Raw genomic sequence first — 15,568 nt, 5'->3', positions numbered from 1 at the left:
GGAGAAATAGTTTAGTAAAAGCAGCTACCAAATCTTTAGTAGCCAAAACATTGGTAAAATATACATATTTTTTGTAAATATTACCAAAATCTCGTAAAAGTGGTGTCAGACGCAATGAACGTTCTTACCAAGGATTCGTATATGTTACTTCATACCATTAGTAACCTTGTTTTTTTTGTCATACCTAACATCTGTGAAGCGCGCAGTCCGCAATTGCCATTTCTCTTTTGGAGACGAAGATATTCGGAGGTGAGCATTTTGTTGATGTTATGTTTCATTACATGTATACGTATTTAATATTATTAACATATGTTTTTCCTTTGTTCATGGGGACACGAGAGAACAAAATACGGATGAAACGTGCTGTGCTACCGACACTCTGTTAATCAGCTATCCCCGTCCCTAAATAATGCAAACCAGAGCGATGCAGCAGGAAGAGGAACGGAAACTTTTTCGAGTACTCGAGACTTTGGAAATGCATATGAAATTGATGTGGTTGAGGCTGCGATAGTAATTTTCCCCTTGTACGCTGCTCATAGAATAGTTGATGTTATTAAGTACTGTTATTATTATTCACAATGATAATTTTTATATTGTAGAATAATTGATACTGTTTATAGAATAATTTATATGTTATTAGTATAATGTATTCTAAGTACGTGGAGTTAAATGTAATCAAATATATTTTTTGAATTAAAAATAATTATTAAAAAATATTTTCATAATCCCTGATAGGTAATCATCACAAATGAGAAGCAACATTTTCACCAATGTTGGACCAACAAATCGCAGTTTGTTTGACATTTTTTCCTACCATTTTTTCTTTCGTAACATGTACCAATGATTGGTAGGGTAGAAAATGACTAGAGAATTGGTAACATGTACCAAAAAATTCGTCATATTTACTAAATTTTCCTCTCAGTGTACAAACAGAGAAAAGTGTTTCTTAAGAAAAAAGGATGTTATATACAAGGCGGTATAATAAGGTGGAACGTTATGTCAGAATTGCTGTTCAGCCATTACTTGAGTTCGAATTGACAGCGGCCAATTAAACGGCTAGAGTTTCAGAGAAAGAGGATTACAAATGGCATGCAATCGAGGAGTGCATACCGCTATGTATTTGCATGTTTAAGCTGTTGGTATCATTGCATTGCTGCAAGTTATTGTCTTCATTGCTGTTTTACGGGACTTGAAGGTTGTTGCCGTTGCTGCTGGGATTGGTAATTCAGCGATTGTGGGATCTGTGCTAGTGGGTATATGAAACCGGCGGGCTTGTACCGTACTGCTCTTAGTTCCATTCGCTTTGATCACTTTAGTCGTTGACGATCCATTACGATTGAGTGAGCGCAGCGGTACGCTGTGGATATCCAGGCATGTCGTTTCCCGGCGACTGCTGCTTCAGCTAGAGACTCAACTGATCGTGCGGATTGTGAGACACAATAGCTAGTTCGATTGAAACCGGCCCAGCGTAGGTAATTGTGTGCAGGAAACGCTATGTAGCATACAAATTGGACCTGGTTTGTATATAAACAAAAATAGTCGCTGTCATTTTTCATCCCCGCTCGCATCTACCACCTGGCAATTCCAGCTCCTTGGTTAAATATATTTAAAAGTTGCTTTCACATGTGAAAAGAATTGAGAACGAACCTACAATTTTGACGTAGGACTACGTCTTTCATTACTATACTGGGGTGTAAGTTCAAAGTTTCGAAAAAGAAAGCGTTACGCCAGAAATTTTGAGCGCTAATAGCTTAAAACAGCCTATTGAAATCACACCAATCGGTATATAAGCGAGTGCCGCTCGGAAATCCACTCAGTTATGATTGCGCAACGATTGAGGTACGATCGCTGGAATGAATGGATGTACAGACTTCAAAGCCATGGAACCTGGGGAAATCGGCATAGCAAATTGATACAAGCTGCGGGTACTTTTGTACTCGTTTGCGTTTTTTCAAATTGGAATGTTTCCCTAACACAGACTTCAAAACCATGGAGCCTGGGGAAATCAGCATTGCAAATTGGTACAAGCTGCGGGTATTTTTGTATTCGCTTGCGTTTCTTCAAATCGGAAAGTTTCCCTAACACAGACTGCAAAACCATAGAGCCTGGAGATATTGGCATAGCAAAATAGAAGCAAGCTACGTGTACTTTTGTACTCGCTTGAGTTTCTGCAGATCGAAATGTTTGCCTAACACAGTCTTCTGAACCATGGAGCCTGGGAAAATTGGCATTGCAAAAAAGATGCAAGCAGCGGGTACTTTTGTACTCGCTTGCGTTTCTGCAAACCGGAATATGTTTTCCCAATACAGATTCCGAAACCAAGAAGTTGTGAAAATCGGCATTTCAAATACGTGCAAGTCGGCAGTACTTTTAAACCCACATGCATTTTTACATTCCGGAATTCGTTTTTCTAACACTGTCTACAAAAGCTTGTATAAATGCAACGCTTTGGCTCAGTTATTCAAGACTGCATTGGAAGATATCCGTTGCAGCTCACTGAACTTCTACGCATACATACGCACACCGTTTGATGATTGTAAATTGTTTCATTCATCCACAAGTTCAATCAATAATTTTAATCAATACACACAAAAGATAGCTCAGCGCAGTGGCGACACCGTACACAATGAAGAACGTCCGAGGTGCGATTATTGCTAATTGAAGAAACATAAATGATTACTAAGCCAACGGCAGTCCTACGTCAACCTTGCAGTTATATCATAGGTTAAAGTGACCAGATGGTCAGAGGTCTAACGCGGGACACGTTATGTGAACATAAACCATAGTTTAGCGAGTCTAAAATGATCAGTATTATTTATTTCTGAGTATCGGCACTCAGTTGTGATTTTTTGGTGGTTTAGATTTTGTTTACGCCCGAAAATCACTCGCTCAATCAGAGCACTTACGCCTGGCAAGCACGATTCAAATTCTACAATTTTCTTCAAATTGCCGAATGGAATGCTCGAAAATTTCAATTCATTTTTCATCTATTTTAGTGTTAACGCATGCATTAAAAAAAAAGGACTAATTTCGGATGACGATAACAACATAATTTATAGGAACAAATTTTCTTTAAATCATACGTTTATTAAGTCTACAACAAAAATGATTCAAGGATGTTGATTCGCAGCAGCAGCACTGTCAAGCAACATGATTATTTTTCCATACTGCAAGCTCCATTCCACATCGAAGGAGTTGGACATCCTGAGGCACTTTGTGTCCGCGAATATATCATTCACATCAAGTTCTCGAAGAAGGTCCTTCTCTGACAGACGTGAAGGGAATGTCCAAGCCGCTCTTCTTTCGAGTCATATGGTGAACGGGGAGATATATAGTACGAAGTGCTTGCCGGAGTTGGGAAGGTGATGTGGTCTTTATGCCGAATCTGGGATCAGCCCATTATGCCAAAAGATCACTGGAGGATGGATCGGCTGGAGATAAACATTGTCGCGAAGACCACCAACCTTCCCAGCATTCCCCAGCTGCGCCCGATAGAAAACTTTTGGGCGAATGGCCAAAATAGAGAGACAGACGACCACCAAAGCCACGAAAAGGTAAAATAACGCCGATATACGTATTTTCATCGGCTATGGTTCAGGTTCCGGCCAACTTCCGTAAGACCGCCCAGCACTTCATTTACGATACTTCATCAAACAACTCTGCCTCTTCCCGTCGAGTGTACACTAGTTCTTCCGGCTTATTTAAAACGTTAAGCCCTGACCGAGCTAGAGGACCAACGATGAACTTTTCGTCTGACTCACGTTAGTCCCTGCGGAACAATAGGGGACTTTCATAAAAATCATTTTCCAATTTCGTTGCTGTCGTTTCCAGTTGCACTCTCTAAACAAAAAGCCCAATGTCGATGCGATGAAACCAGCTCAACGTATTAATTTTTGGATGCATTAGAAGCGCTCTTGAAGGGTCTGCCTAAAAGACGGGTGGGTAATGTCGGGGACATAACCGGAGTGACGTAGGACTATACAAAGGGGACAGCTTTTGTTAAATATATATTTTAAATATATTGTTTTATTTTCTTCTCCTACGTGAATACCTACCTATCTACCTGAAAAATGGATTAGTTTACTGTTTACTCTTTATGAGTATGTTGATGGTTCTGAAAAGAACCTTTGGTGTTGTGTTTTTGTTATCACTCGATATTCCCATCTTGTTCGGTTAAACCTTCCTGTTTAGCTATTGCGTTTGCCACTCGCCACAGCTTTCACAGTTGGAAAATTTCTTCTCATCCAGCTTGTGACATATTGTTCAGTAAATTACATTTAATGCGACGTGCCAGAGAAACACTTTGCCACTCACTGAAACTAATTGTTGCCTTGATGAGCGCCGAACCGAAGCTGCTCTGTTCTTGATGCGGGTTTTCTGATTGTCGTGCGTGAGCAGCTTTGCAAGCCAACTCGAGCACTCCGACGGCCGAAACTCTATAATCCCTGTTAGGTATACTGGTGCTCCGGCACCAATCCGTTCGGCCTAGTTACCCTTGCGGAGCAATCAGTGAATGCGACCAACAGGGAACTGGAGACCTGCACGGTTCGAGTGAGACTTTGCCTTTCCCTTAACTTGTCCTCCTTTGTTACGTCCACGATGCCGATGCCGTACAACCACACGGGTTTACGGTTTGAAAGAAAATAAGATATTTTTTTGGGGTCCGCGTGTTTTATTAAATATGTCGCATTACAGGTCCGTCCAATTAGCTAAACGTCGAGATAAGTGTAAATTACTGTACTTCCAATCTAGAAGCAATTTAAGAATTGGTGAAAATCAATAAGCTCAGAACAACTGCCAAATTCACATACTCATCATATCCTGGCAAACAAATTATGAAAAAATCAATTTGTTTTTTATTATTATTTTGGATATTGTTTTAGAAAGCATTGAACTGTATTTCCTAAACTCTTTTTTGGAAGGTTTATTGGCCCTGAAAAGCGCCTTGTTTTATGGAATGGTTCCAATTTAGAAAACTTAGTACTCGTGGTTTTGAAAAAAAAAACATTTCGAACGCCCTCGATGCCGTCTTGTTCTGGATTTGCCACCAAAGCAGTTTGTATAAAGAACAAACTTTATTCTTCTGCTACCTGATGCCGTTTTGCGATTGCGTTTGCCACTCGCCACTCGCTGCAACTGCCTGTTGTTGTCTTGAAGTGTTCAGTTCTGAATGCGGTTTTTCTTATTGTCGCGAGCAGCTTTACCAGCCAACTCGATCACTTCGGCGGCCGAAACTATATAACGCCGGCTAGGTGGACTGGTGCACTGGTACTAACGCGCTCGGCCTAGCTACCCTCGCGGGGAACTCCAGATCAACACGGTTCGAGCGGGATTTTGCCTTTCCCTTCACTTTTCCTCCTTTACCATGTCCAGACATGGCTGCTTGGGTTGGTTTGTTGATGTGTTGTGATGCGAACCGATGTGGTGTACGGTTTGAATGAGAATGATCGTTACGGCAGCGGAGCGGGGATTTTTAAGCTGACTGGCTGGCTCGAGAATTACGCATGAGTGGGACAGCGACCAATGTTTCGTTCATTTTTTTTTCTTTTTCCTTCCCAATCGTGCTTCATTCTATTTCGCTGCTGCTCTGGTTGCCCGTTTTGGTCGGTACGATTTGAGGAGCACAAAATGGACCAATCAAAAATGGGCACATAGTGCATTTGGACAATGCTTGATATTTCACAATTATTCAATTATTTATCTCAAGAAAAATGAAATGTTATTCGTTATGATAGACGCGTAGATATATTTCCTATCAATTGATGCCAAAACCTTTGCGATCTATTGAGAAATGCTCGAGTTATAAGCGTTCCAAATCTTGCATTTTTTCCTACTTGTTCAGTGCCTAGATTTCCATTTCACCCCCTATATCTTCCGGTTAGACGTAGTCCTACGTCAATAAAAGTTTTTTTGAGGTTCATCCATTTAAGAAAATCAACATGATCAATCGCGGGACATTTTCGTTTCTTTTGCCAAATGCGGGACGTTTCGCGGGACGAAATTTTACGCGGGACATTTTGTTGAAATGCGGGACTGTCCCGCGTAACGCGGGACGTCTGGTTAGTTTATCATAGGTATAACCCAATGTACTGGGAAAAAGGTAATGAAGATGGTAGAGTTTCGAGCGACATAGCATGCGCTGCCATAACTATTCCTCAAATAGTGACGTCAGTCGTTGTGTTTATCTTTGATTGCTCACCGCATCCATGTGAAAATGCTATTTTCAGGAAGTAGTTTATCAATTAAAAACGTAAAATGTATTAGTGTTTCCGCTGAATATAAGGCTAATGTGATAGCGTGCAGTGAACATTTGTGAAATCACGTCGGAAAAAAACGGATAATAGTGATATTTCCATGTGCCATTTTCACTCCCCCACGTTCATAGAAACAAACGAATTTTCATCATTTTTACGTTATGAAGTGGATGTATCGAAGGCTCTCAGTGGCGGTGTGTATGATGTGAGATAATAATCGCCAATTATTCAAAATTTCGCCGAAAATGTTAATGCTTTCGAGAACTAAGCATACGACAGCTCTCTAGACCTTTTTACCATATAAATAACCGAAATAAGCCACGATACAATTGTTATTTGTTGAAAAACCAACAGTTGAATAATTTCATGAGAATTTTGGCTCAAATTATCATGCAACCGTGAGTACTTTGAACATTGTTTTGTATCTTCCATATAAATTTCATATTGAATGCAAATAATTACGACACGATATTTTGCTTGCCAATACAGATATACTTCGCCTACTGCTCCACCTCTATATGTACCTCATTGGGTATAACCCATCTAAAGTTTTTCGAATTGAAATCGAATTAAAATTACCTTATCATAGTAACCCCTACCCTTATCTTGTACACGTGGACAAGGTAGGTGTAGGGGTTACGAAAATGTCCACGCTTGTCGACGGTGAGAGTGGTAGAGAGGTTAATGTTCACGTGGACACGTAAAATAAATATTTAATAGGGAATTCGTTTTTGTTCAGTTTCAACCCCAGTTCCAACCTAATTGCTGTCAAAACGTTTGTTTATTCGCTCAGTTTCAACCTAGTTTCGCACTAGGTTCAACCCGAAAGCTGTCAAACTCTGTCAAATTCCGAGGATTGTAATAAAAAAATTAAAAATAAAGACTATGAAAATGAAAAAACTTATGCTTTTGCTTTTGTATTATTGAAATCGTAATCCAATCCGGATTCTTATTTTGAAGAGTATATTCGTGAAGACGGCATTAAACTTAGTGTGCTTTCATTGAGAGGCAAAAATAATTATGGATTTTCAGGTGGAATAACATGCGTTTAAAATAAAAATTATGGATGAAAATTTACTTTTACGTATCGAATTTGTATTCTCTGTGATGAAATAAGAGGTTTGTTCTCGAAACTGCAAAAAACATATTAAACGAAAACTGTGTCTGATAATGATTTTATATTATAATGGTAACTATATCAAACAAGAAATGTATCGACAAATGGTTAAGTAAGTTTCAGGACTACATGTGATCGCCATCAGGTGTCGACACTGTACATTTGTTATCGCAAATATAAACAAATCAGACTGTATAACGCATACCAACAAAACGCCTCATTCGTGGCGTTTTGTTGGTATGCGTTCCTTTTATTAAAGATTCAGAACTAACCCAGTTCCAAAAACGAATTCGCTATTGATGAATTTACGTTGGATTTACTACCAGATGGCGCAGCGAGTCAAATGATGATGATGGTATGAAATTCGTTCAAATTTTCGAGAAAAATAAGAATTTATCTTCCAATTTCTCGGTTTCGCATATTCTTTCTACGCTAAAAAGGTTAAAAAATCGCCATTTTACAATGTGTTATGTGTATTTTGAAGAATTGCTTGGTATAAGTGTTGCAACTTTTATTTTTTCTCAACTAGATAAACAATGTGTAGCATGTATTGCGCTAAAAATACTGCAAACCCTTCTAGTATCGACCCTTAAATTATCAATGATATCATCTAACTTAATATGATATCGATTTCATTACCATTGTCCACAGTATGCATAACCTGTATGCGTTATCAAACTCAGAATTTTCTGGAGGCTATTTTGATCTGTTATTGCACATTCGCGATAGGTACAGTGTCGCATCTAGTTGCGACTTTCAATTTGGGACCATAAATTGGGTCCCGAACTCGATGTTTACAAAAATGTTGAATTAGGGGTGCAATGCAACATAGTACTAATTTACAATCTGATCGGATTCCGGGATAGGGGTGATTTATTCTATGTAAATTTTCAGATCTTCGTACAACGGTTTTCGATGTAACCAGTGTTTTCGACCAGAATAGCATTGGCGATATGCTGATAGCTGTCTCCAATCGACACGCGAGCTCATACATCTAAACGCATAACGACAACCGGATAGAGCAGGTGCGGGTTTTTGCGAATATTTGGACAATCGTTTCCTGATGTGTAACATATATATTCCATGCGGATGAGTGCACTGATCGAAAGATTTTATATGATAACATTTGTATGGGTACCCTCCTATTGCTCGATTCCTGACAATGAGAAGGCGGACACTCTCGCAAATGTGGGTGTCCAGCAAGGCGAACTGTTTGATAGACAGATTTCATACGATGAATCTTGCCAATGTTTGCGTCAGAGTTCTCTCTTGAGTTGGCAAACTGATTGGGATCTTTGGGCGGTAGTTATATTCAATTATACTGAAGACTCGGTTCCGGAAAAATATAATTACACTGTCTTTTAAAACTGACTGAATGGTTGTGTTTAGGAGAGAAATCTAACGTTCAGGGGGGTGTACAAATTAAGGTTGGAACATACTGGTAACATCGAGGGGTTGCCAAAAGATTTTTTTCTCTGTCTTCTACGCTTACAATACCAAATGTTTCTTCGAGAACGTGGTTCAAAAATTTGGACGTAAATCGTGACTTCATTCGTGTTATGAGTAGACTACTCGCACTTAGACGCCCACCCTCTACAGTCAATCGAACACCAGATGCTATCCTTGGTCATTATGCACAATGTTACAGTTCGTGCGGCAACCCTCGGTTGGAACAACGATACCTCATATCCATATCCCTAACCTGACCAATCCCATAAAAACACCCTGTTGCCCCTCTATCCTCGAGTAAATCGCGAGTAATCGGTCGAATCATACTAAACATAGAATTACGTTGGAATTTTGTATAAACAAATCTTGAATTAGCGGCTCCGCAAAGCTAATGTGATTGAGCCTTATAAATAAATGAAATGGAAAAAGAATATACATTCAATCCGACAAAACCGTAATCCATGACCTAGCATTGACATTTTGCTACTTTATTCGACAAAGGCTGACTGCGAACGTTCCTATGAAACGATAGCAAATTTCACCTCCTCGGAGTACGCCTCTCCTCTGGAATGTGGAGCATGTACGCAATAAATGGCAGCGATGTTTGCGAACTCATCAATTCATCTTTACGGAAGCCAACAGCAGACATGCAAGTGACGACTACAGTGAACTGGATGCTGCACTCTATATATCACACGCATTGAAAGTGCAGTTTGGTCTACATCATGATCCAAAATCTTTCTGAAGCTTTGTAAATAGCAAGCGAAAAACCCAACAGTACCGACCAATTTAGTGACAGATAAGTAATTACTACTGAATTATTTATCTTGCATACTATTCCCCTTCATTCCATGCGACGAATGACGTGGGATGGCTCAAGTCACGGTATTCCCGCAGGCGAATGGCGTGACTATAGGTTGTCACCTAGGGGATATTTGAAGTCGTGTTCTCATATGTTATCGACTCGGGTATCAAATGGGAGCTTACTTTTCAGCTTCCTCAATAAAGCGAGAAACTTCGCTATCTCACGTCACTCGTCTCGCGGAATAAATAGTAGTATCGATGCGTACGACCTCTTGATGATGTATTTTGATACTGTCTTTCAAACCGAGCCATCTAGCGACACCGACGATAAACTGGCTGCGTCTAATGTCGTTCTGATCGAGGTGTTGCGATAGCAAACGGACAGACAGAAAAGACGATTTCCGATTTTGTGACTCGTGTATTTTCAGGGAAGAGATAGAGCTATAAAATCTCTTTAGGGAGAAATACATAATCAGTTTGGTTTAATTTACAATTCATGTATTGCATTAGGAGGGTAATTTTGATTTGGATACATTAAAGGAAATGTTTTTGAATAGAATATGCATGCCAACCACTCACGTTTAGTTTCCTTTACTGTAAATTTGCCCGTACTAGTCGCAATCCTCGTACTTTCTTCGTACTACCAATTAATGTAAGCGCAAAGGGTTAGCTTGACTATAAAATAACTTGCTGATCAGGTTTAACTCCTTTATGTTTGTAATTAAGGATAATGTATTTTAAGGCTCGTATTTTTAAGCTAAATTAGGTATTTTTAAGCTAGATCTAAGTAGAATAACAAATTCAAATTCATAGGATAAGGACAATTCCTTAAACTTTTCACAACTATCTGAGCTATTCAATCAATCTTTTTGTTTATATCCTGCTTTTCATCACTCAAAACAAACCTGTTGACAAAAACGAGCCACCCAGCAAACATTAAATCGCATAACAAGCGTATATATAACATCATATGCCCTAAAATTTGATTGGCATATAATGCACCTAACTGGCATATGCATTCAAAAGTGGAAGCCATATACATACATGGCAAATGCTTACCGAATTTGTTTGGATGAATATACAACTTTGACCGGCTATAATAGCGATTACGTTGAATTTGAATTGCGATCTAATATGAATATATTCATGAATTGTCAAAGCACCAAATACAACTTTTGCCATACTCATGTACGATTTATTACAGACATAGAAAAAAAAACAAATGGCGCAAAATATTTTCGTGAAATGTTTATTATAGCCTCACGAATTGTCATTTTTATATATGAGTATTCATGTTTGTAAAAATAATAATTGTTTGATTGACTTGTGTTGGGAGTGGAATATGGATGTTTAAAATGGCACAGATTGATGTTTGGTGAAAACTGCTCCGATGTGGGTTCGAACTTCGGTCGTCTGGATTATCATCCACCAGCTAACTCGCACGGCTATCTGAAATTTAATTCAACAGCGGTTAGAACTTTCGTGTGCATCAGCATTTCATTGACATTTCAATATGATGTAATATGTTCTTTATTAGGATCTAATATGATATACTGTTTCATGATTTTCTTCAGCATGCAACACGATTTACTACAGTACTGAATCGATTTATATTATACGCTTATACGACATACAAACTGCATCAGCGTAATATATGCATATGATGCGGATTAAATATATTTTACGACAATGTACATCATAAAATTGATGATTATTATACCGAATTGCGACTTAATTTGTTAATGGTATATAAAATCGACTTTTTACATTCTATGCCATTTCAAATATACACGATACATATTTTGATTGATATTATATGCGATTATGATTTGTTCGAATTTCTCGTAAAACTTGGCACGTGCAAAATTATACAATTTAATGTTTGCTGGGTAAGCAGTCTTCCTGCAGCAATGGAAGTTTTTGAGATCATCGTCAGCGACTAAATAGTACAGGCCACGTAGTCCTACATTGCATATGATCAGCACGGTTTCATTTGAGATACATCCGTCACTACCAATCTGTTGGATCTGTTGGATTTACTATCATTTGTTTCGAAGCAATTGAACAGGTAGACGTGATCTGCACATACCTAAAGGGGTCAGCCATAAAGTAGTACTGCGCAAACTGCTATCACGGATGATAGTCTCAAATAGACTGTTTTCATGGCAGTCATTGTAGCTGACTGATAGTAAACTTCGTGTTAAACATGGCTTTAGCATATCATCGTGATTAGTTAGCGTATCTGACGTCCCACAATGAAAGCAACTTGGGACCAGTACTAGCAGAGCATTAACTGGATGTCGTCCACGTGGAATGAGATCAGTCAGAGTTTTAGAGTTTCTTGAAAGAAACTTATGAACCAGTGCGAAGCTGATGATCTGATTTGAATGTCGATTTGAAAGGTCTGGTCGTTTTTCTTGCACAACCTCTACCACCAATGAAAAGAGCCAACGTTTTCTGATGCAATGAAGTGTCTTAATTGTTCATTACGACTCGAGAGGAACGCGGTTCTGCAAAAGGGAGTCGTCATCAGACATGCAAATGACGACTACAGGAAACTGGATGCTGCACTTTCCTTTGTTTTTTTTTAATACAATTAAATAATGTTCTTATTAAAAATTTCATCAAGTGTTTTTGTCATGCGAAAATATTGCCAATTTTGCCCTTAAGACTATGCCAAAAGTAAAAGCGTAAAGCGCGTATGAGCTTGTGCTCCCGTGGCCGAGTGGTTAGCGTCATAACTAACATGCCGGGTGTTCGGGTTCGATTCCCGTTCTGGTCAGGGGAATTTTTCGTCAAAGAAATTTCCTCCGACTTGCACTGTGATCACGCGTATTCTAGAGCTTGCCACTCAGAATGCATTCAAGGCGTGTTATTTGGCATTGAAATCTCAACTAAGTACTAATAAAAACGACGCAAGTAATACTACGTTGAGACGGCGAAGTTCCTCTTGGAACGTTAGTGCCATTGAAGAAGAAGAAGCGTATGAGCTTGCTAAATGCTCGACTGATACAATCTGCCGAATTGTATTCGCAATGTATGGTTCTTTTGTGTAAATGACAACGAAACAAATTTGACATTGTGCGAATAATTCTGTAATTTCAATTTGAGTTGAAGGTTTCAAATAGAAATTCTTGTTCAAACATCTCACTCTTTCAAACTCAAAGATCCTTGTTCCGTGTATGTCGCAGAAATGGGTGCGATATACTATGCTCTAGGGATCATTGAAACACTGCCCATCGACCATTATTTTATTTTTTCAGACAGTCTCAGCTCAATAGAGGCAATCCGCTCAATGAAAGTTGATAAACGCTCATCTTATTTCCTAACAAGAATAAGACATCTATTGAGTGTTTTGGTCGAAAAATTATTCAAGATTACCTTAGCATGGGTTCCCTCTCATTGCTCGATTCCGGGGAATGAGAAAGCGGACTCGCTAGCTAAGGTGGGCGCTTCAGAAGGCACACTTTTTGAAAGGCAAATTGCCTATAATGAATTTTTTCACATTCCTCGTCAGGACACACTCGTTAGTTGGCAGCGCATGTGGAGTGAAGATGAGTTCGGTCGTTGGTTACACACGATTATCCCTAAGGTCTCGACGAGTGCATGGTTCAAGGGATTGAATGTAGGTCGTGATTTCATTCGCGTGATATCTCGGCTTATGTCCAATCACTACAACCTAAACGCGCATCTCTATCGCATTGGGCTCGCAGCAAACAATCTTTGTGATTGTGGCGATGGCTACCACGACATCGAGCATGTTGTCTGGTCGTGTATCCGGTTCCATGCTGCTCGCTCTCAGCTCTCAAGAGCACTGAGAGCAAAAGGCAGACAATCGGATATCCCCGTCCGGGATATCTTAGGTAGCCGGGATCCTGATCTTCTGCTTCATCTATACCTGTTCCTCAGAAACGCCGATGTCAACGTTTAATGATGTTTCCTTCGTTGTGTCCCCGTTTCATATCCCTCCTAGCGATCGATAAACTTTTACTTAGTCGCAGCAATACATACACACACTCTTTACAGATGCACGGGCCAAAGGTTGTGCAGTCCACTGATCATTCAACAAGAGCCAAAGGTTGTACCGCTCATGACAACTCTACACGAACTGATGATTGCGCCGGCTAGTGACCATTCTATCCTGGATTCCTCGAGTCGAGAAAGACGCACCACGCTAGATATGGGGTACAGACTAGGGAGCGTTGCTGATTAATGGTCAGCTGCATCCCAATAGGAAGTAGCCCGTGTCGGGCACACGTATAGAGCATCGAAGACTGCAACATACCAATTATGAGAACACTTGTAATACTAACCTCGAGCCAACCGCGAGTAATCGGTTACATATTACTAACATAGTTGTAAGACAAAATATGTCAAAATATTGGACTCCCGGCCCCGTCAGGCTAACGCCACATGTGCCTTAATAAAAAATATATTTTGGGAAAAAAAAAAATCTCACTTTCTTGTACTCACCTTGATTGTAGAACAATTGTACTAAAAATCCATGAATAATCCCTCGATAGCTATCATTTTGACATTCAAAATTCAAAGATGATTCATTTGATGTGATTGGTTTTATAAACAAAACCAAAAAATAACCATTTCTTGTGGTTTCAGAACATCTGGGCATAATACTAGATTATCGAAAAACCAAGTGAGTATAGATCTTGTTCTAACGCTTCGTTTTCGGAGATTGATATGTGATACTTGATTGTAATATTCACAGATCAAAATGCAAGAAAATCGGCCAGAATTATACGAGGAAGTGAAACTCTATCGTCATGCTCGCGAACGAGAGAAGTACGATAATATGGCAGATTTGTTCGCATTGGTGTCAACACTGCAAAATTTGGAGAAAGCCTACATCCGAGACTGTGTCACCCCTCAAGAATATACAGCCGCTTGCTCGAAACTGCTGGTTCAGTATAAGGTTGCCTTCAAGCTGGTCCAGGGCGACGAATTTCCATCCATCGATTTGTTCGTGAAGAAATTCCGACTCGACTGCCCAGCTGCGCTCGAACGCATCCGCGAAGACCGCCCGATCACAATCCGAGACGACAAAGGAAATACCAGCAAGTGCATTGCCGATATTGTTTCCATGTTCATCACGCTGATGGATAAATTGAGGTTGGAGATTAGGGCTATGGATGATCTGCAACCCGAGCTCCGTGATCTGTTGGATACGATGAACCGACTCTCGTTGATTCCGGATAATTTCGAGGGTAAGGAGAAGGTTTCTACGTGGCTTGCGACGCTCAACTCCATGCAAGCTTCAGATGAACTGTCGGAAACGCAAGTGCGACAGCTTCTGTTCGATTTGGAATCCTCATATTCGGCATTCAATAACCTGCTGCACTCAACCTAATGTAGTGATTGTTTTTTCCTTGTTCTGCCGAGTGTTGGAAGTGGGTGCTTTTATGCTTAGACGCATATGTTCAAGAAATAAAACGACTGCATGGGAAGCAAGATGATTATTATTTTCACCCAGTAAGAAGAAATATAGATTATTAAGTAAGTCAAATATATATTCTATTAAATGTAGAACATATATAATGGTTATATTGTCATTAAATAAAAATAAATTGAGTATATAGTACAGCTGATCTATTATTTAAAGTATGGTCGATGGATGTTTCGATTAGCGCTGGGACATTATTTAAAACAAGTATAAAATGCGATTTCCGTTCTGGTCGGAGAATTTTCTCGTCAAAATAGCAGAAGGGTCTGACTGAATCAACCATTAGTAACTTTTGATAAGATATCCGAATCTTCCAAGTCATCGTCTCTCCTTTGATTCTGATAAGTGCTTACCATTGGTAAAAGTGGAATAATTTTCAATATACATCGACTCACCTTACCCGTGACGAAAAAGAAGCTCAAATGCAAAACGAATAAAGCAACCAGGCCATGAAGTAGAGATGGATAAAGCAGTCCACTTCGTTGA

The 15,568-nt window shown here is 39.5% G+C and overlaps 1 protein-coding gene across 1 annotated transcript; it reads left to right on the top strand.

Moving 5' to 3' along the window:
• The first annotated feature begins 14,168 nt into the window (after positions 1-14,168).
• On the top strand, positions 14,169-15,215 carry LOC129768624 (vacuolar protein sorting-associated protein 28 homolog). The gene is made up of 2 exons (XM_055770381.1): positions 14,169-14,278; positions 14,351-15,215. The coding sequence occupies exon 2, from the start codon at positions 14,357-14,359 to the stop codon at positions 14,987-14,989; it is 633 nt and encodes a 210-aa protein (XP_055626356.1). The 5' UTR covers positions 14,169-14,278; positions 14,351-14,356; the 3' UTR covers positions 14,990-15,215.
• Positions 15,216-15,568: the final 353 nt, after the last annotated feature.

The sequence above is a fragment of the Toxorhynchites rutilus genome, chromosome 2, assembly GCF_029784135.1.
Source record: "Toxorhynchites rutilus septentrionalis strain SRP chromosome 2, ASM2978413v1, whole genome shotgun sequence".
Classification (NCBI taxonomy): domain Eukaryota; kingdom Metazoa; phylum Arthropoda; class Insecta; order Diptera; family Culicidae; genus Toxorhynchites; species Toxorhynchites rutilus.
Note: the sequence above shows the minus strand (reverse complement) of the source record. Positions and strands in the feature narration are given on the sequence as shown.